Source organism: Strongylocentrotus purpuratus, unplaced genomic scaffold, assembly GCF_000002235.5.
Source record: "Strongylocentrotus purpuratus isolate Spur 01 unplaced genomic scaffold, Spur_5.0 spur5_scaffold_3, whole genome shotgun sequence".
Taxonomy (NCBI): Eukaryota; Metazoa; Echinodermata; class Echinoidea; order Camarodonta; family Strongylocentrotidae; genus Strongylocentrotus; species Strongylocentrotus purpuratus.
In genome coordinates, this window is record NW_022145609.1 from 28351326 (window position 1) to 28373783 (window position 22458).

At 35.2% G+C, this 22458-nt stretch overlaps 1 protein-coding gene across 1 annotated transcript; it reads left to right on the forward strand.

Annotated features, from left to right (window-relative positions):
• Nucleotides 1-3266: 3266 nt before the first annotated feature.
• LOC591008 (beta-1,3-glucan-binding protein-like) lies at nt 3267-21424 on the forward strand. Its single transcript, XM_030996817.1, has 14 exons — nt 3267-3650; nt 4802-4980; nt 6945-7046; nt 7687-7812; nt 9289-9477; nt 14220-14365; nt 14892-14966; nt 15860-15920; nt 16654-16836; nt 17377-17454; nt 18080-18197; nt 18877-18951; nt 19703-19844; nt 20264-21424. The coding sequence occupies exons 2-14, from the start codon at nt 4857-4859 to the stop codon at nt 20495-20497; spliced, it is 1653 nt and encodes a 550-aa protein (XP_030852677.1). The 5' UTR covers nt 3267-3650; nt 4802-4856; the 3' UTR covers nt 20498-21424.
• The last annotated feature ends 1034 nt before the right edge of the window (nt 21425-22458 follow it).

Genomic DNA, 22458 nt, shown 5'->3' on the forward strand with positions numbered 1-22458 from the left:
TATCTCAAACTGTTTTACAATAAAACAAAATCTGGATGTAAGATTAGGTTGACGAGACCTCCAATGTTTTGTCTTGAAAGAATGAAATGTGAAATATAAGGTAATGATGTTGTTAAAAGTAATTATGCACTGTGGCTGGAGTGAAATATGAACAAGAGTAAACACAATCATATAAGCGTTCTTTTAGAAACAGATATGAACACCCCCCTGAAATCTTAGCTGCACATTTCTAATCATTAATATCGATATAATGTATATGATTATGGTTTGCTCGCAATAATCCACCCGTTAGGCATGCTAATGTTGATGTAGTTTTCTGTATATGCAAGTTTGCTTGTTTTTGTTTATGTTTAGAATAAGAACACGAGATCCTACATCATCGTTTAGATAAGGAACTGACATGGAGTTACTGCAATACGGATTTGATAACTGTCAGCACTAAAAAGTACAAGTATACTTCAACTGAAATTTTAAGTATACTATAACAAAAATAGTTTCCTTATTTATTTGTATCCTCCTATCCCAATTTCACCTTATTTTCATTTAAAGAAACATAGGCCTGTATGCATTTATATTCCATTTTGAAATGCATTGATGATCACTTTGAAATTTATCTTTCAAGGTAGTGACAATGACGTATATTGGTGTGACAGCAGCATATCACCTAGTACATATTTTTATGTATGGCTATGTTGTTCCTACAGACAGTTGCCTTGAGAGTCAACAAGATAAACATGTATAATGGACACCTAATCTCTCACACTTTTACCGAATTCGTCATATCGCTGTGAATTCTCACATTTTAACATCGCCGTTACCTCTCTTTTAATACGAAGTATTTAAGTACCAAGATATTCATTGAAATTTTCTTCCTCGAGTAAGGAAATATTTCAATAAAACCATTCTCTATGAGCAAACACCAAACGTATTCACACAAAAAGAAAATATTAGTTCCTTAATGTCATATTGGCCTATAATAGTAGTGAATGTAGAATGGTTGTAGAGATTTGAAGAACATTACATTTTAAATTCACGATGATTTTGCAATAAATTCTATGCACTATAAAATCCATATTAAAACCATGTTCATGCGATTTTTTGTTATCGAGTATACATTAGGTACATGATTCCCTCGCCTCATCTCACCTTTCTCTCTCTCTCTCTCTCTCTCTCTCTCTCTCACTCGCTCTTTCTATCACACACACACACACACACACACACACAAACGCCCATTCCTCTTCTCTCTTTTTGTCTGACTCTCTCTCTCTCTCTCTTTATCTCCTTTGTATTGTAGTTATCATAGACATATCTTCTTTCATCTCCGAACAACGGGCACCCAAATAAATGATGGTTCTTAACCCCTAGAACCGGAAGGTTACACAAATTATACAATCTCATGCTTCTCAGAGTATTTGAATATCTTCCAGAAACAATCGGCACATGGTAACATCTAAATCGATTCGAAAGGAAGATCAATCAAGTATCTCTAAAAATTGTAATATGCTTGATAATGCGATGATTTAGGGAATCAAAGATAAATCATGCGACAGGACCTATTTGTGCTTAATATCACTGTGAACTTCACATCTAAGAGGAAATTAAAATGATGAAATCGAATCCCTTTCCCGTGTGTCATCTTACAAGCCCTTATTTTTGACGTTATGGCGTCACACCAGTGACGTAATCAACGAATAATTTCGAGGGGGCTGAACTAGTTTTTTTCTTACTACCAGGAGCGAAAACACACTGGTCTAAAGTACACCCCCTGTAAATTATGTATCTCATTTTGCAAGGTCGAACATTGTTCTTGCTTTTTAACTTTTCACGAAGACCTCTAACGTTCAAATAAATAAAATGAAAACAAAATCATGATATTGAATTTGATATATGAATTCTTTGTTAATATTTTAATATAAAGTAACATTATTATTTTATTTTTTAGTTCATTAGGATGTCCTTTTATAACTAACCATGTAAAAGGTATGACAAGGGTCATGAAAAATAATACAGATAGCTTCCTCATTCCATGTCCGATCAGTTAGCTAAATTATTTCTTTTTAGCAGGAAAAAGTTGAAGTTTCCTTTTTCTTCGATCTTCCCGCTTTAATTTCTGGGTATATTTCGATAATTGCAGGTTGTGATGGTGTTTCAGGCGTTTCAGGCGAGACGTCTGTTTCGGTGTACTCGCTATCGCTGCGCTCATTCCTTGGTTGCTTAATTGCTAGCTGATGTGCTTTTTGCGCTCGCGATTACTTCGACATTTGCCCCAGCAGGTGTCGAGCTAGTCCAGAATTTGGCCTATTTGATTTTGATCTCCACCACACCGACGCAATATGCGACCTCAACCCTACTTAAATTACATACTGCCAGCCGAAGATGGCGTGATCCTTAAATTAGGACGAAATGCTTAGACTGGGCTAGACTAGTTCTGGACCCTATTGATTTTTGTTATTCGCCGACTATATAAGCGTTAAGCCGAGTGATGGCGCGATCCTTAAAGGGGAAGTCCACCCTGAAATTAAGTTAGTTTTAATAGGAGTAGAAAAATGAGAGAAACAAGTCAGTGAAAGTTTGAGCAAATTCCGATTAAAAATAAGGAAGTTAGGATTTTTGAAGTTGTGATCAATCAAACACAAATTGGCAACTCTATGACATATCATCCGAGCTCAACTTTCATTTGCTCAGTACTAAAAAAATCTAAAATGTTCATTTTCCCTCAAGAAAAATTTCAACCATACATGCACCCTAAATATAATAATTGCAAATATGTTTCTATACTCCCCCTGCAAGGAACAAATATATATTCCGTCATCAATAACGAAGAAAACATGATTTTATGGAATATTATGCACAAAGCAAATGAAGGAGAGCTCGTATAATAAGTCACAGAGTTGCCAATTTGTATTTGATTGATCACAACTTCAATAATTCATAACTTTCTTATTTTCATTCAGAATTTGCTCAAACTTTCACTCACCTGATTTTCTTATTATTCTGCCTCTATCGAAACAAACTTATTTTGGGGGTGGACTTTCCCTTTAATGACGGCGCGATCCCCGAGAACCGAGCGGTTCTCGGGGATCGCGCCATCACTCGGCTTTAACGCTTATATAGTCGGCGAATAACAAAAATCAATAGGGTCCAGAGATAGACTAAGACTGGGCTTGTGAGCGTTTATATGAGTTCGTTGATAACGCCATCTCCGGTGGCTTGAATCATTTGTAGGGAGTATTTAAAGAGCCGGTCAGATTCTGGACTATCGAGTCTGTCGCGCCTCTGTTGCCGGTAGTAGAGCTCGCGATGCTGCGAATGAAGTCAACTAAGGAAACTATCACACTCTTTAATCGGAAAAATATAGGACTATTAACAATAAACGTGACCTGTAGTGAGTAATCACAAATCACGGCATTGTTCTATATACGCATACAAACAAGCATGAGCTCATAAAAAGAGGAATAGTTGTGTGCATGATTTCTCCTATTGCTGTAAAAAGGGGCAAAAAGACGGTGTCGTTTAAGTTTTGTTGAATGAACCGACCTTGATCCAACAAGCAAGTATCAACAAGTCTCGACCACGATATATTTACCTCGATACAGCAGACGACATTTTCACCTTACCAGGGTGACAAGACATTTTTTTACAAAGTAAAGGTGAGATCTTGCGTTTTTCGTTTTCCTTCTTTCTATTTTGGCTAAATTTCTATGTCACTACCACGTCTGTAGAAAGGGACCACTGTGAATTTTCCTATTTCATTACATTTTCGAAACATTGGACATACATTGTGAAGTTTTACTTTTTATCGCTATCTTGCTTTTTCAATTAATTTAATGTGAAGAAAGAAAAAGTTAAAACACTCTGGAATCTCGTGTATTATATAGCGCAATAATAATAATAATAATAATAATAATAATAGCCTAATAGTCCACTCCAAATTTTATTAAACCGAAACGGAAATTCTTTTTGCCCAATTGATCGTGAGCCCGGCAGCCACTGAGCAGCGCCAGATCGACGTTGCTCTATCCCTTATTGTTGAACGCCAAACAAGGTAGCAACAACTCCCATCTTTTATGTATCCATATGGGGGAGAAAAATTACATGTCGCTGTTATAAAAGTTCCAATACTGTTTGAATCTTCAACAAGTTATATTTTATGACTGATACTATTTTAAGGGTTGTCATCTCCTTCCGTTTTTAAAATTGTATACGTCGCGAGTATCGAAACAATTATGTATGATTTATTGTCAAATACTTTGATTTGATACATTAAAATCATCCTTGCTTCGTCATTAAATATTCTTGGTTTTACTTAATATATTTCCTTTTGGAAAATTATCCAATATTTTGTTGCACCGTTTTTGTTCATATTATTTTAATTGTTTGAATGGAGACAATTGATGAATATGAACGTTGTGAGACAAAGGCAAACTGTATCATATTGTTTAAATTGCTGCGTATAGGTGTTGAATTGCTATTATTTATTATTTGTGTAAAAGAGATATGCCAACCAGAGAGAGACAGAGAGAGAGAGACAGAGAGAAAGAGACAGAGAGAGAGAGAGAGAGAGAGGGAGATAAATAGAGAGAAAGAAGACATTGTCACAAGAAACGAATCGACCACTGATACATATCTTACAGTGTACATTAATATTGCAGTCATTTTCAAACAATAGCAAATAGTTAATCAATGACTGATGTTTGCGAGGAATTTTCTACATAAGATTATGAAAGCTATAATCATATGCTTGCATCTTGACGTTATCAATGTCGTGCTCACATCTATAACCTTGTCTATCCATGTACAGTATTCATCGTTTGATTTTCGAGGATCAGCTGGCCTCCAAGAAGACATTTGTCAAGATGGTCGGATTAAGACACGTATTGGCTTTGCTACCTCTTATTTTAGTTTCGATTAATGCGTATGATGTGAAGAATCCTGAGATCTCACTCTTGACTCCTGGGGGAATCAGATTCGCATACCCAGGTGAGTATACTCTCTCATTCATATTTCACATTAGTAATTCACTATATCACTATGTTATAATGCCATTTCATCAATACCATATTGCTTCTTTTAATGTCAGCGCATAGTCGTCAAATGAAAATATTGTATAATGCATTATTGCCATTTGAATGATGAAATCTTTATTGTCCAAAATTCTATACATTCTATGCCAATATTTATTAATTTTGTAAGTATTACTTGTTATATCTAAAAATTTAGATCAGATTCAGATTAATCTTCTTGGTCCATTTGAAAATTCAGTTGTTGGCATTACATTAAGCACATGAACAATATACAATAGAAATCATTATTATTAAAATCATCATAATTATTATTATTATCATTGTTATTATTGTCTCTATTATTATTTATTATTATCATCATCATCAACAGTATTTATAATCATTATTTGCCACGGTTATATAGCTGAATTCTTTCCTTTTTTCTTCATAGCTTAAACGGTATATATTAAACTAGCCAGCATTATTGGATATTCTCTGCAATGTCTTAAGATTCTCCTGTCTCAAATAAAGAAAGAAAAAGATTCTCCTGTCTGCACCCACCAAACCAAACCGCACGACTAAAAAGCATTACACTTTCTATTACTGACTTGTAGAATAACCTCAGGATGGTTCTGTCAAGATGGAACGAATTTAGTTTTCATAGAAAGTACATTCGTTGTTGAGCCTGTGCATACAGACATTGGCATTGGTCTTTCCATGATAGTTCATTATCAATTATTGTAACAAGGTACTTAGAACTCTTGAGTTTATCCTCTCCTTTAAGCATGATGGGATTTGCTTTACCTTTGTTTGGATGAAAACCGAAAGTCATCTCTTTCGTTTTAGCTATGTTTAATACCAAGACATTTTCAATAATATTGATTTTTGTTTTAAGTAATTTTGATTTGTGTACATGTACAGCGCTTTGAAACTTTTGTCACAAGCGCTATATAAATTTGTCATATTTTCTTCACACCAATTCTCAAACATGAAAGCTCCTCCCGATATTGGCGTTCATAGTTGCCATGGCTCATGCTAATGATAGCCGCGTCATCGGCATATTTAACAATTGAGACATTGTCATTTGACGAGGTACAATCGTTTGTATACATGATAAATAATGGTGCAGACAGCACGCAACCCTGGGGGGGGGGGGGGGAATTAATTTCATCATTAATTTCTTCATTTTGAAAAAAATTATGATCAAATTTAAATTAATAAAAAATACAATTGCACAATGAAATCATAAAGATACAATTGGCGGTTGTTAGATTCAAAGCTTCTGCACCAAGTGAAGGTATGCTTAAAACTGTTTAATGATGTCCAATGTTCACGCTTGGGATAGTTTATACAACGTTCTTGAATGGGTCCTTTGCATGAAAAGATATTATTTAAAAAGGAAGAATTATCTCATACTACACGAGTGCATGTTCAGTTTCTTCTATGAATATCTTTTTCCCTCTGTGAATTGTTACCAACAAAATTCTGGTAAAAGTTTCATTGTACTATGAATACAAAAAATACCCACTTGAAAATCATGTAATAACAAACATAGGTTTTGGGACAGTTAAAACATAACAGATTTTTTTATAGCTAAGATGCAGTTTGTTCGTGTTAATCCACTCACAAACTTTACTGATTTAATTGTTCAGACTTCAGGTCAGGCATTTAACCTGTTGTATAAAGTTAATCATGTTATTACTTTCTTAATTTTTGAAAACAGTAATTAAATTGAAATGAGTGTCATCATCATTTCTGACTGTTTTAAGAGCTTCATATATAAAAATGAATGTCATGATCATTATTATTTTCATAATAAGCATTGTGATTAGATTGAAATTAATTTCATTGTCATAATTATGTTTTTATCTTGAATATCTAGATACGACCTAAAAAAGTTTTTAGACCGTTACATCACCTATCAATTGATTTTTTTTCTAGATGAACCTGGCATAACCCTGGTAGCTTTTCACTATAGCATCAATACACCGCTGTCTGGTGTTAACGTTGGTCAATATAACTATGATGTCACTACTAAAACAGGTAATTATTCAACAAAAGTTATTTTGGTTAGAAAATAAGGATGGCAGACCTTTACTGTTGATTAGTGTGTATTTTGACAGTCTGAGCAAATAACACTTAAATCTCATCTTTTATTTCTTAATTAGGGTTTACAAAATACTTGACACTGCCACCAAGCATGACAAGCGACCATATATACAAGCGTTTTATTTGCATCGGAATTTTGTATTGGATTTCGAGAGGCAAATCTTTGTTAGGGCTCCTCTTTTATGGTCAATTGGTTTATAGTATTTGGTCAGTAATATTCAATCTAGCGCCGGACTCATAATGCCGTTATAAGATTTATTCAGAAAGGTGTTGGGGTGGTGTTGGGGATGGTCAATATAACTAGTGTTCTTTTTGCCGTACATATTAGATTAAAATAAATCAAATTAAACCGGCATTTATGGTTTAAAGTTACATTATTGCAATTTAAAAAATACAGTTTTTATAAGTAATGTCATGCCTCCTCCCTAAACCTATTGATACCAATACAAATTAAACATTAAATTATTTGACATGATCCATCGTAGAATAAACATGTATTATTCGCTTCGTCTTGTTAATTTTGGATACATCTTCATAGTTTTATTAATAAAGTGTATTTATGTTTGTATAACAGGAGCATACTTCGTCCATGAAAATACAGAAGTGGATGTCAAGAAAGGTGATGTGGTGAACTACTGGGTGTATGTGAATTACTATGGCCCTGGCTATCAATTACTTGAACAATCATGGACAGCATCAGGTAAGTGGGAGTGGTTCCTAACTTCACATCCTCTCTATAGGTATATTTGATATGGAAGATTTATAATATGGGCGTTGCTTACAGCGCTTTACCAATCAAAGACAACTCCCGGTAGGTACGTATATATAGATTATGTTAGTACTATACCATTGGCGTGGCTACGAGCTCCTCGGTCAGTTACCGGTAAGTATGTCCTATATTATGATGATTCATGATCGTTTTACCTGTCTGCTAAGAAAGCATGAATGTACTCTGAAGCAAGAAAACCAGGTGACCGACGGCTTTAAGTCCTCTCTGAGGGACTTGGTAATAAGGATTAATGCCTTACCAAAGTACACCAGCGCATTAACTTGATTTCGAACACAGGACCCCCGGTTACGAGAACCCTGCTCTACCATTGAGCCACTGAACCTTCTTAGGGGCGTGGTTACGAGCACCTTGGCCAAACATGTAAATATGTAATTATGTAATCCCAGCTTGATGGCCAGGTGAATAGCCCATTGACAAAGTATTGCTTTGATGTTTTTCTTTTCATTTAATTCGTCAAGAATCACAATTTAACAACAAGAGGACGTGTGTCTTTAATCGGAAACTGAAGGATGTGAAACTTCATTCGAAATTGTTAGACCCGTGTTGATATATCGCAAAAAAGGATGACATGGTTGATCATATTGATTCAAATTGGTGAAGTGACACTAATCGAAAAAAAAACTAGAACTTTACTTTTTAGACTGCTGACTCCGTGTGCATTATCATCTATTATGTATTTAAAATCAATTTTCAATCTCTCGCTCATTAAATACATGTATGGATGTTTCACAGATTCTTCTCTTCTAATATTTTTGATATAACCATTGACATGATTGAATTCTGAGTTCCTCCGAAAAAACAGGGTACTCAATAAAATAATTGTTTCTCATTTAGGTTTCAGTTACTAAAACTGCCACATGTTTTCTTTACTTTCAGTATATTTCGATAATTTCATCGTTATTCAATGATTTCAGTGTGTTATGTTAGATATTGACATACCTGAAGGTATATACAACAATATTATGGAAACGCAAAAAGGATGCATTAATTTCTGATACTAAGTTGATGATAACAATAATCGGGGATACTGTAAGGCAATCATGTGCCCCTGCTGCAAAAGGAACAAAAATCAATTCCATGCTACTTCACGTAATTAGTATTATATCTTGAATTTCACACCTTTCTCAGTCAATCCTTGTTGGAATAATTGAAGAAGTATTTCACTGTCTCTCTCTTCCCCCTTCTCCTCTCTCTATACGTCTCTTGTCGTCGTCGTCGTCGTCGGCGTCTTCGTCTTCGTCTTGTTCTAGTTCTTATTCTTCTTCTCCTTGTTCTTGCTTCTTCTTTCTTTCCCTATTTTAATGTTTATCAATCTTTGACCTACCTGTCTGTCCCCATGTCTTTGTCTACACGTCTTTTTTTCCTCCTTTTTTTTTTTTTTTACAGAAGCTCCTGCAACCGTATCCCCTGCATCCAACCCTCCTGCAAGCAACCGTCCTGCGACCGAATCCCCTGCAACTGAACCCCCTGTAACCAACCCTCGTGCAAGCAACCGTCCTGCGACCAACCCTCCTGCAACCGAACCCCCTGCAACAAACCCTCCTGGAGTCACGAATCCTCCTAAACCAGTCACAGGTAGGGTTTTAGTCATGCTTTCTTTTCAGAATCATTGATAATTTTACACCAATGTAATAGAATCCAATGATCTGCCACGTGTCCATCAATTAATGTTAATTAGTGCACACTATGATGATGGTGGTGATTGTTTTACCTGACCGCAAAGGAAGCATTGTATGCGTGTAAGTAAACAACCAGGGGAACGACGGCTCTAAGTCCTCTCCGAGGGACTTGGTAATGAGGAATGATGCATTACCAAAGGGCATGAGCGCATTGACTTGTTTTCGAACCCGGGACCTCCCTGTTACAAGAACACTGCTCTACCACTGAGCCATATCGCGCCTCCATTAAAAGTCACTTCGTGAGAGAGTACACAAGAGTGTGAGGGAGGGTGATACTCTGGCGCCTAGCTTTAAATATCCATGTATGTATGGTTGTAAACTTCAAGAACAATTAATTGTTTAAACCATGGAACATTGTACAGTGTAGTTTAACATGTAGTGTGTCATTGGCAGGGTCATCTGTGGTCCCTTTTTCAACAAAAAAATGAAAACAAGCAAGAAGCAGAAAATATAACAAAATTTGATAAAGCATTAACAAAATGAATTTCGTTATTACAATTAACAGAAACTGAGAACTATTTTTTTTAAAACGAGAAACGCCCCTGAAACGACGATGGTATAATCGTTTGTATTCCCACATGACCCCATCCCCACCATCGTCAATATTTACCACCTCATATAAAATCGATTCGTACTTGCACATCGTTATTAGTTTAAAGAGAAGCTCTTTAACCCTTACTGTACTGGGGGGGGGGGGGGCTTGGGAGGCCCCCCTCGACATTTTCGGAGATTGCACCGCAACCGCTCGGAATTTTGAATTGTCGTTTCATGACTTTTTTCCCTCAAGTCTTACGCACATTTTGATATCATTTTCGTCGAAATCGGATATACCTGTAAGGTGTTACATAATAATTAGTATGCGCATGTCATCAAAAAAGTGCTATAATTGCATATATTCATGTACAAGCAGAAATGTGAAGATATGAATTGATATCAAATTGCTTTTATATGTTTCTCAAAGTAACTTGATGTATTTCAGAACAAAAGAATACATTAGAAATAAAACAATAGATATAATAAGTAATAAAAAACAATAAAATACATAAGAAAATAAATAGTTAAAAATCGCATAAAATTTGCATAAATTATCATTATTAATTACATCAAATTACTATTTTGTGTTAGAAAAGAAGTTTCATATGAATAATGAGTTTCAACATTCAAAAAGTGGAGTCTGACAATTTTTGTAATGATTCTAGTTCCCTATATGTATTTCCAGATTTGATATTCTTAAATGCTTATTCATAATTTATGCAAATTAACCTATGCATTTTCAAATATCATAAAAATAATGAACCTCATGAATTTGAGATGAAGGAAACATTTGTTCAATACATTTTCAAGATTCTTCACAAGTCTACGGACAAATATGTAGAGTTTTCTGTAAAATGCATAAAATTTGCATTTTGCATAATTAATTAGGCTATAACGACAAAAATTTTAGGAAAAAACTAATTATACCATCTTGTTCCTTACGTAAATATCTACAAACATGCAAATTTTCGCGTTCATCGGACATTCGACGGCCGAGATCATAGGGGGGGGGGGGGGCTCCCAGGCCCCCCCCCCCCCCCAGTCAGAGAGTGCTCGAAATAGCCCAGTACAGTAAGGGTTAAGAAGTAATAGAGGTAGATTGGTAGTAATTGGCAAAGAACGCCTGAGAAACGCAACTATTTGCTGCTATTAAGTAGACACTGGATATTTAGTATCAACAACGTAAGGGGGGCTTGATTTGCCTTTTCTATCTACACATATCAATTATTTAAGTCGAAAGACTCTACTTTGTATCTTTATCATGTCTTGTCAAGTGACTGTGTAAGCAATGTTCCCATTGATTCGTTTTTAATAGTCGTGACTGTCTAGGTTCAATAATCAGCTGATAAAAAATCAGATTAAAAGGTTACAGAAGGCTATTGTAGAAGAAGGGGGTAAACAAAGAAATACTAAGAGCACGTAGTAGGACCATGGTGAGATAAGGGCTGGCAAAGAGGTAGATAATCAACAATGAAATGAGTAGAGGGTAGGGTGAGAGGTAGCCTTTAAACAAGGCCACATGTCTGAGAGACGCCGAGCGACTAAAAAGAGACTAATCGCGACAACCTGAGTGAACGCCATGGCGTTCACTCAGGTTTTCGCGCCAGTGCGAATTGCGAATTGCGAATTGCCCAGACAAGTCGTCACTCGGTCGCGCGTTCACCCCGGGTTTCTAGACTCATCTCAGCCGCTTAGCCAGAGTCACGAGGCCTTGTCAAAAGGCTAGGTTAGAGGTGGCAGTTGGGTCAACTATGACATGATGTTAGGGTTAGGTTTGCAAGGGGTACGACATTAAAATGGTCAGAGTGGATCGAACGTTATGACTGATGGGAGAGGGGGTATGAGGAGGTAAAGGCGGGTGAAGACTTAATTATACTAGCGTAACTAGTATATCCGGGATTTAACCACTAGGTCGCATGCGACCATTTCGGTTTTTGACAGAGTTGTCGAGCACATTATATTAGAGAGTTAGAAGGGCTTGTTAGGGTTAGGGTTAGGGTTATTAGGGTTATATAGTGCTTGATGACAGATACCGGTCGGGATAGGACACGGTATGGGTGTTAAGTTAATTTTGTTTTACTTGTATCAGAAACTGATACGAACTATAAATACTATCCGATCATTAACAAACTTCATTTTGGTTGGCTACAACCCCCCTCCCTTCCCCCATCGTGATCTCATTTACATCTAATGTTCTATACTACATAAGCTATAGCTATCGCCTCCCTTTCATATCATCTACTCTCCAGTAGACAAGGAACATATTTTCTGATTCCTGACATAATATCAAGTGCTGGTTTACGGAACGGACCTGAAATCCTATAATTAACCCCCTCCCCTTAAAAAAATCATGACGAAATGAAATACTCATCCCTTTATTAACTGTTCTCCCTATCTCTATCAAATAACTTTTTTAAAGGAAGTTTAAAAAATCCCTTTCTCAGGGAACTTTACCCTACATATTTGCAATCAATTAGGCTGTCCTTGCAATCTTTTTCTCTCTATTTGAACTTGCCAAGGGTTTGATATATATTTTGGCCAACGTCCTTAGAATTCAACCATATCTTCAAATACGAGAAACGCCCCTTGAATGGCGATGATATAAGCACTTGTATTCCCACAGGACCCCACCCCCACCGCCGTCAATATTTACCACCTCGTATAAAAGCTCTTCGTACTTGCACATCTTTATTAGTTTAAAGAAAAGCTCTTTAAGAAGTAATAGAGGTAGATCGGTAGTAATTGGCAAAGAACGCCTGAGAAACACAACTATTTGCTGCTAATAAGTAGACACTGGAAATTTAGTATCAACAAGCACAGTACAAACAACAAAAGAACAATCAAATTTTGAAAAGAATTTAGTCACCTTACCTGATTTTCTTTATTTCCAAACTTCGCGTTCATATTCTACCTTATTAAAAGCAGTTAATTCGCCTTCATATTCTACCTTATTATAGTGAAGCCAGAAGATAGGAACGCAGGCTCAAGTGTATACAATTCAAAGTCATTCTGCCACTTCCTACTGGTACATCTCATCTCTACATGCTCTAGTCTATATGCCTCGTGCCAATACACGAGGCGCCCTTTCCTCCTTTCTTCTAGCATTTTAATCCAGACACATATTAGTACATTACATTTGCATCAATTAAAATGATTTTAAAATTCTACCACCTGAGTGCATGCCTGGTTGCTATGTCAGGGAATTAGGCGTGCAGGTCAAGAAGACATCAAACAAAAGCTACAAAGTCATTTCCTTCCATTATCAAAAGCAGTTGTTTATTTGGCGTTTATACTATACCTTTTACAAAAGCAGTATTTCTCTAAGATGTCAACAGCAACCATGGAAATAAAATTCAATAGGAACCATCAATCGAAGAATGATTTAATTAGTGATGAAAAGACAATGAGGATTTCGTCATCATATTGGTTGGCGTTTGGGCTCGTAGTAGTTGTGACGATTGGTGCCTATGGTGCCGCGATCATCACAACTTTGGTATTAACAATAGGAAATGGCTCTGGTAATGCTGGTGATGCTAATCCTGTTGTTGGTGAGGAGTTAAGAAAGTCACGTTGATGGATGTGTTGTCTTGATGATTCTTTCACATAATTTTAATTATTGAGATTGGATACGACTTTTTGTTTTAGAATCAGTATTTGTTATATTTGTCAATGCTGATTTCCTCTCTCACCAAAGTATTATATCTATTTTATGTCTTCTTTTAAAAATTCATATATTTGTTTATTATCATTTGTACTATTGTGTGATAAACGGATGCGTTTAGAATAATGCTTTGATCAAAAGTTTATTTGTAAAGGGGCAATACTTGTTGTCTCTGTTTGAGATGAGGTTTTATGTCATAAAATATTTTATTGATATCGACGCAGTCAGAAAATATCGTCCTAAATACCTAATATTTGCTGGACATAATTACAATGGGAAAACATATCGTTTCCAAATACCCATATTCGTTAGACATCATTACATTGGGGAGAAAATATAATTCCACAAATTCATGTTCGTTGAAGTCCGTCACAATTATTAAATTAAGGTGGTGGATTGAAACACAATCATCCAGCATTTATGAATGTTATTTTTGTTTACAGGTATCCCATCGCAGTGTAGCAAGTATCCTTGCTATAAATCATGTGACATGTCAACTCCACCTTGCAATGGTCTCATCTTCCAAGAAGAGTTCGATTCTTTAAATCTTGACATATGGGAGCATGAACTGACTGCTGGAGGAGGAGGGGTATGTTAAATCATTACTTCTCAAATGAAAAATAATCAAAGTAATCACACATTCTTTTCAAAAATGTAAAAACTGCTTTCATTAGAATGTATTGCTTCTAAATCTTATTCTTAAAACAGTGAGTTACATTCATTATGCTATAATCTACTGTAAGAAAATCTAAGAGACAAACGAACACGCCAGCCCATTACTAATAAAGGTTTCAACATATCACTTGCATTACTGTCTTTCTTTCTTTCTGGCTTCGTTCCCTTCTTCTTCTAAGGTTCTTCTGTCTTTGTTTTGTATTGGTTTGTTGGCTGTTTTTGGTCGTCTTCGGGGCTTTTAAAGAAAAATCGTGTAATTTATTTATTTATTCACTTCGGACCATCCCCGGTACATGGGCTCGCTTGTCCTGCTCTCCATTGATAAGAATAGACTACATGAACAGATTTCAATGAAATATGCTGATGCTGATGGCAAATATCCATGCAAATAAAAGCTAAGCTGTACATTAATTTGCTTTGATATTCATTTATATTTGCAGAACTGGGAATTTCAATATTATACCAAGAACGTATCAAACAGCTATGTTCGGGATGGAAAACTCTTCATAAAACCAGTATGTATCATCATTACTATCCCCGGGTGTTTGTTTGTGTATTTTTGATTTTGTCGAATTTGTTATATTATTTTAATATATCTCAATACCTATATTCGATAAACATTGTAATGTTCTTTTTTTATAAATCCTTTTAAAATGATACGAGAAGCAAATTATACCATGAAGTTAATTGGCTGGGATAGATGTATACGAAACAGGGAAACTATGAAAGCGATCGAACAAAGAATAGGATATTTATAGATTTCTCAGAAACGGAAAAATTCTCCCAAGGCAATTCGGTCATGGAGTGTGATTTTATGTATAAAATACCTTTTTCATTGATCCCACACTAATACCCCTGAAAAATATCTCTTCAGTTTATAGAAGAGACTTTTTCCTAGTAAATGATATTGATTGGTTAATTGATTAAATGATTGGGTTTCTAATAATGAAAATGATAATGATGATAATGATAGCCTAATATTCCACTCCAAATTTTATTAAACCGAAACGGATATTCCTTTTGCCCAATTGATCGTGAGCCCGGCAGCCACTGAGCAGCGCCAGATCGACGTTGCTCTATCCCTTATTGTTGAACGTCAAACAAGGTAGCAACAACTCCCATCTTTTAACGTCTTTTGGTATGACGCGACCGGGGTTCGAACCCACGACCTCCCGGTTGTGAGGCGGACGCTCTACTGACTGAGCCAACACTCCGATATATTCTGTTCTCCATATTAAACAGTGGTATCTTCAGTAAATAATACTGCATGATGCAAGAAATGTTAATAGTGCAGCACACTATTTGCACAGATGAATGTGGTTATGAATACTAATTTCTTGTTTCGTACACCCCTCTTTATCCTTCTATCCCTTCTTTTTATCTATGTTTATCTCTCATTTTTTATCAGACCCTAACCACCGATAAATTGGGAGAGGGTTCGCTGTCATCTGGAACATTAGACCTTTGGGGTGAGTTCTAAGCTTTAAATCCACCAAGTCATCGAACAATGATGCAGTCGAATACAAAGAGAGACAATGAGTGAAGAAATGTATTAAATGTTGCTTTATAAATTGAAATTTGGTCAATTGTACATGTATTTATTGAATCCCATCATATCTGAGCGAGTCAGCAGTGTATCCAGACATTGGCCCCAGGAAGGCCAAACATAGATAATGGGGGGGGGGGGGGGGGGTTGGAATTGTCCAAAATAACGTGTCTTTATTTCGTTCGTTTATATGTACATTGACTTAGAATTCTGTTGATTCTCTATAAAGCTGCTATTACTTCTTGTAGAAAAAGTGGCTGATTTTTTTCTTCCTTTCTCTTCTTTAAAAAAAAGAAATTTGTTAGTTCAGTCAATCTGCCTTCTAGGTAGTGAGATATGTCATCTCTTCCGTTTTTTCGAAGTATTGGGCGTTCTAAATCTCAAACGACCAAGCAGTTTGCGTGGTACTATTGGTCAATACTTAGTCACAAAGATTAGAAGAAAAAAATGTTAGATATTTGAGAATGCCAGTTCTTATAAATACGATTTTTTGTTAAGTTTTTCTTATTATATGGCAAGGATTTGAACCTTAAACATATTCCAATTGTGGAAATATCCTCCGTCATGATAATGAAAAAACGGACAGAATTATATCAAGAAAAGAGAAATAATTCAACCATCATGTTATGCATTATGTTTCTATGTTTACGATATAGGTTCATCCCCAGCTAACTTGTGTACCGGCAATGCATGGTTTGGATGTATGCGACAGGGATCCGATAATAATCTATTGAATCCGATACAGTCTGCTCGTCTGCGTACTGTCGAATCTTTCTCATTCAAGTATGGACGGCTGGAGGTCGAGGCTAAGCTACCCACTGGTGATTGGCTCTGGCCAGGTATGACGTCATTGTAATGGTATAATTAAATGAAACAGGATAATGATGGTTTTAATATGATTCCTAAAACCATTATAGAAAGTCAATAGCAACCAATTTGTATGAGTCAGAATGGATCGTAATTTTTAATTGAAATTGAAATTTCTCCCAGGAAACATTACATTTATAAAAGGATCGAGATTTGTTCAAAGTTCTGAGACCTCATAATTGCCAACATAATCACATTAATAATTGCATGATAACATTTAAAAAAGACGTAATTAATTTACAATCTAGAAGGATAACATTCTCATGCTGAATTTATCCTGCCCTATTTCTCGCTGTAGGAAAAATCCAGAACGGTGTGCAAGAGGGGAGGGGCACAAACCTGCCCATTTCCTGGCTAGAAAAAATATAAAATATATATTTTTTCTAAATCACAAAAATCACAAGTGCCCCATTGGGTTTTAAAGGGAACATGGCCCCACATCTTAATTAAACGAATAGTTATCAAATGTTAAGTTGAAATGAAATAAATAGATGGTATTTTTTTTTTTACAGCTATCTGGCTTTTGCCTAAGCATAACGCATATGGCGAATGGCCTGCCTCTGGAGAAATAGATCTGCTTGAAAGCAGAGGTGAGTATAAGCATACTGTCATGATGGGTAACAATGAATCAAGGACTATGAAAACAAAATCTACTATTTTGAAAAAATCTACCACTACTACTTATAATAATGGTAGAAATAATAACAATATTAATAATAATAGTAGAAATTATAATAATATCAATAATAATCTTATTAATAATGATGATAACAATTATAACAAAATTATAAAAATAATAACAATGATAAAAAAATGATAATAATGATGATAAAACAATAATAATAATAATATTGATAACGGAAATAACAATAATAATTGTTCAGAGTGTGCACTTTCTGCTATAGTACCCCTCAAGGTGCTAAAATGCAATATGATAATAACTTGAGTATTATCTGAACAAAAACAAAACAATATCAGATATAATACAATAATAATTCTTAGTAGCTCTTGGTGAAAAGGATCTGCTTGGTACTCGTTTGAAAAATGATGCACTAATAGTACGCATTATCTATTTCTGAGATGATGATAACTAGATATAAAAAAAAGGGCGAATTGGAGAGGGGCACAAAGAGTACGTGCCCCATTCACCCCTCCCCTCAGCAAAACAATGCGATTGACTGTATTACTAAAGTAATTGTTTTTGATCGTGATTAGGTAACACTAACCTCAAAGACGCGGATGGTGTATCAGCTGGAGTAGATCAGGTGGGCTCTACTATGCATTGGGGACCATTCTGGCCTCTGAACGGATATCCAAAGACACACGCAACAAAGTAAGTCTATTATACCAAGGAGATTAAATCTCCTTGATTATACATGGCATTTAATGGCTCGTTCAGATATAGTTTTTCAGATTTATTTTTGTATGTGTAAATGAACTGCGCGCAGCAATATATGGTCCAACGCGTGTTCATTAATAAGCTCTGTATTATAGGATATAAAAGGCGGTGTCAGGCAGAGGCCAATTATCTAGATAATTTGCTATCTGTCATCAATTATCCCGCGAAAAATCCTAGAAAGAACTAACAAAACAATATCTTTTTTTAATATCATGGTTCACCACTGCATATCTGAACAAGGCTTAACGGTAGAGGAGTGAAAACTGTCATGCTGAATTACCTCTGATTCGTAGTTTGTGTATCACGTCTTTGATTTGCTGATATCACTATGAATATGACGGACAAAGAAAGAGGACAAAATATACAGTTCCTCATTCTACCCTCAACCATTGCTGTGGTAGACAAAAGAACATCCCTTCACTGCTATTATCATGTGAAAATGTGTAGAACAGGTGAATATGCATGTGACACCTGTTCTAGACATTTTTACATAATAGCAGGGAAGGGATGTTCCTTTATCTACCTGAGGAACTGTATATTTTGTCCTCTTTCTTTGTCCGTAATGTTCATAGTGTATGAATGACTGGACACTGTAAATTGTTGTTTTAATCAGGAATCTCCCCGAGGGACAAACCTTTGGATCAGGCTTTCACAAGTACGCATTGGACTGGACTCAAGACTCAATGAAGTATGTCATTTGATTTACAGCAATCTATAAAATTCGTATTACTCCTTTCCATGTATTATGTTGGTCATGGATATAAACACCAATCATAATATGCAGATATAATGCACCTTAATCATGTTACTGGATTCCATTGTAATTATCTTGAAGAGCCATGTAAGTCGGTAAAGGCAGTTACAGTAGCAAGAACAGTAAAGCTCGTAAATTAATGTTGATGATTAATATATATATATATTTATTATTATTATTATGCCATTTTTCTTTTCATTTATTATTCTATATTATGTTTATGTTTATGTTGATCGTTCAATTATCCTTTAATTTGTATATTATCACAGGGCTCCATGGGAGTCCAATTTTTTGTTGAATGGGCTACCCGTTTTTTTTTAAATAAATAAATAAATAAAAAATAAATAAATACAAAGTTATTACAAATATAAAGGGGGGAGTCATTTAAGAGATACATGGAAACAATATTAATAATTGAACAACTATGTTTCTATGCATTACTGCAAATTAGATTAGAAAATGACAAACGGTAATTTTTTTACATAATGTTGATAATCGACCTTCTTGTATATTGCAGTAATTGAGTCGTGTGATATATGGGTAAATCAGATAGCAATAATTAAAACGGAAATTGCAATTTAAATTATTTTGGTATACAGTTAATGTAAAATTGTAAATTGTAAAGTTTAGAATGAATTCAATTGCAATACTAATAATTTTATTGATTGTGTGATAACAATTATAGATTCTACGTGGATGATGAGCTTCTATTGAATGTCGATCCTGGTACAGGCTTCTGGGACTTGGGTGAATTTGAGACTGATGCACCAGGCATTGACAATCCATGGGCTTACAATCCTAATAAACTCACTCCATTCGATCAAGAGGTACGTTCAGTATAAACTCATAAGATTAGTAAAATAAAATTATCGATTTTAATTATCCTGTACTTCAGATTAGTAATCAAAGTGAACAAGGGCGATTCGGTTTTTAGAAAGAGGAATTTTGAAAATATGTATCAACAGCAAAATTGATGCAGGTCTTCTTTCCTCTAAAGAACTCCATTTTATTCTGTTTCAATAAACCAGGTCAGTGTAAAAAATGATTTCCCCTATTTTTAACAATATTTTTAACAAGATATTTTCGCCCAATTAAATTTTGATCTGGCATCCTCTCCCTCCCCCTTTTAAAACGTTCTAACGACGACTTGGTCACATGCTTGTCATTTCTTAGATTGAAAAATAGTTACCAAAAGAATTAGCATTAATCCCATTCTTTTAACTCTCAACACAAAAAATATATATAGTTCTACTTGATCCTGAACGTAGCTGTAGGAGGAGTCAACTATTTCGGTGATGGGCTGACAAACACCCCTCCTAAACCATGGACTAATGACTCCCCTACGGCTTCTAAGGATTTCTGGTCTGGTTATAACGATTGGTATCCTACATGGAATGGTGAGGAAGCAGCTATGCAGGTAAACTATGTTCGTGTGTACGCAGAACCCGGGCAGACAACTTATCACCTCCGTGATCGTTAAATAATGTACCATCAAAACCTGCAGTGATATGTAAAAGAACCACGCAAATTAGTTCTTTTCAATCCATATTAAAAGAAGGTAATATCTCATTTTGGAATTCCAATGAAAAAAAAAAGGCAATTTTTTAGATGTCTGTGAATATAGCGTGTTCTTTAATTATATTTATGTTCCTTATAAATTATATTGTTTGAACAGATGTCAAATATGTTGTCAAATTAAATGGAAGAAGTAAATGTTTATTTGAATTGAATTGAATTGAATATTATATTCCAATCAAATACGACGTGTACAAACTTGAGTAGTTTACACGACTACGATAATGACAATACGAAATTATACAAGAGTAGAATTCTTACTTCCTCTTTGACAACCATGTATTAAAATGATGCTGATGAAGCCTTCTGGGTAAACTTAATTATTATTATATTTTCATGAAACCTCCCTCGAGTCCCTCCACACCTTGATATCACCATCTCTGACTGTCAACATGCATTTTTAATAATAATAATAATAATAATATTTAATTTTTATATAGCGCTTAATACAAATGTCTCTAAAGCGCTTTACAAATAATGGTTCCCTTGTTTTGCTTCCTACTAAGCAACCCATACTGTGTTATTAATTACTTGAGTATAAAAAATGGTTAGTTACATCAGAGTATTGACTATTATCATTGAATTCCATTCATGCCCATGGGTTGATAACGTAGGTAGCTTTCAAATTTACAAATGTATCACCATCTGTAAAGGTGTATATTATGAACGAAAATCAGTGATTTAACAAAGTGAAAATTCATGAATATTTCTGCTCTGTGTGACATATTAACCCTGGCTATAGAGTTCATCTGGTACTTTCAGAATCAATTGAAGATACATATATAATAAAGATTGAAATGAATAATTAATAAATTAACATTTAAGAACTATATATAGATCATTTTAGTTTGTCTGTCTGGTTGTTGTATGATCTGGGCCCCATAACACAAATCTAAGTTAGCGATTTGATCGTATGATTGTTCTTTTTGGCGATCGATTGCATTAAATACTATGTGCAATGAATTACACAGATCAATCGTACGAATAATTGCAAAGCTGTGTTTTACGGGGCCCAACATGCCAATATTCTGCTGGGCTTAGGTTACTATTGATTAATGAGCCTACGAATCAGCAGGTGAGAGAAAAGAGAGAACACAAAGACGGGGAGAACAGAGAGAACATAAAGAGAGAGAGAGAGAAAGAGAGAGAGAGAGAGAGAGAGAGAGAGGGAGTGGGAGGGGGAGAAGGGCAACAGGACAGATATAACACAAAGAGAGAGAGAGAGATAGAGGTGTGGGAGAACGATGGAAAACAAAGAGAGAGGGAGAGAGGGGTGGGAGAACCGAGGAAACATAATGCAAAGAGAGAGAGAGAGAGAGAGAGAGAGAGAAGTTGGAGAACAGAGAGAACACAATGAGACAGATGTCTAAATAAATTACTAAATTCACTTTAATTTACATATTATTTCAATCACACTCACTTATTCTCCGTCACCTGAATCTTCTTCGTGCATTAATCTGCATATTTGAATTGACGCAATGAGGTCAAATAATTACCATGTTTCTTGAACGATACTATACTACTGAACGATGAAATACATATTCCTGACGCTCTCATCCAATCATAATGCCGCCTACTTTGCTTATTCCGTTTCAAATGATCTAAAAGAGACGGAGCCTAACGACATTCTCGTAATGATTTCTGCGCGTAAAGCTTTCCATTCATTTACAAAATAATATACAGAGTGGGTCAGAATTTTTTTCTCCACTTTTTAAAAGTTGTATTGTTTGAAGTATGAACATTTAATCATGAGTTTCAAGATATGTCTTGATATGGTTATCCTCTCAATATGTTTAGGTACAATTTTAATTTTAATCTCTGCATGCATGACTTGAACATCAGACAATCTTTACAAGACTACCAGAT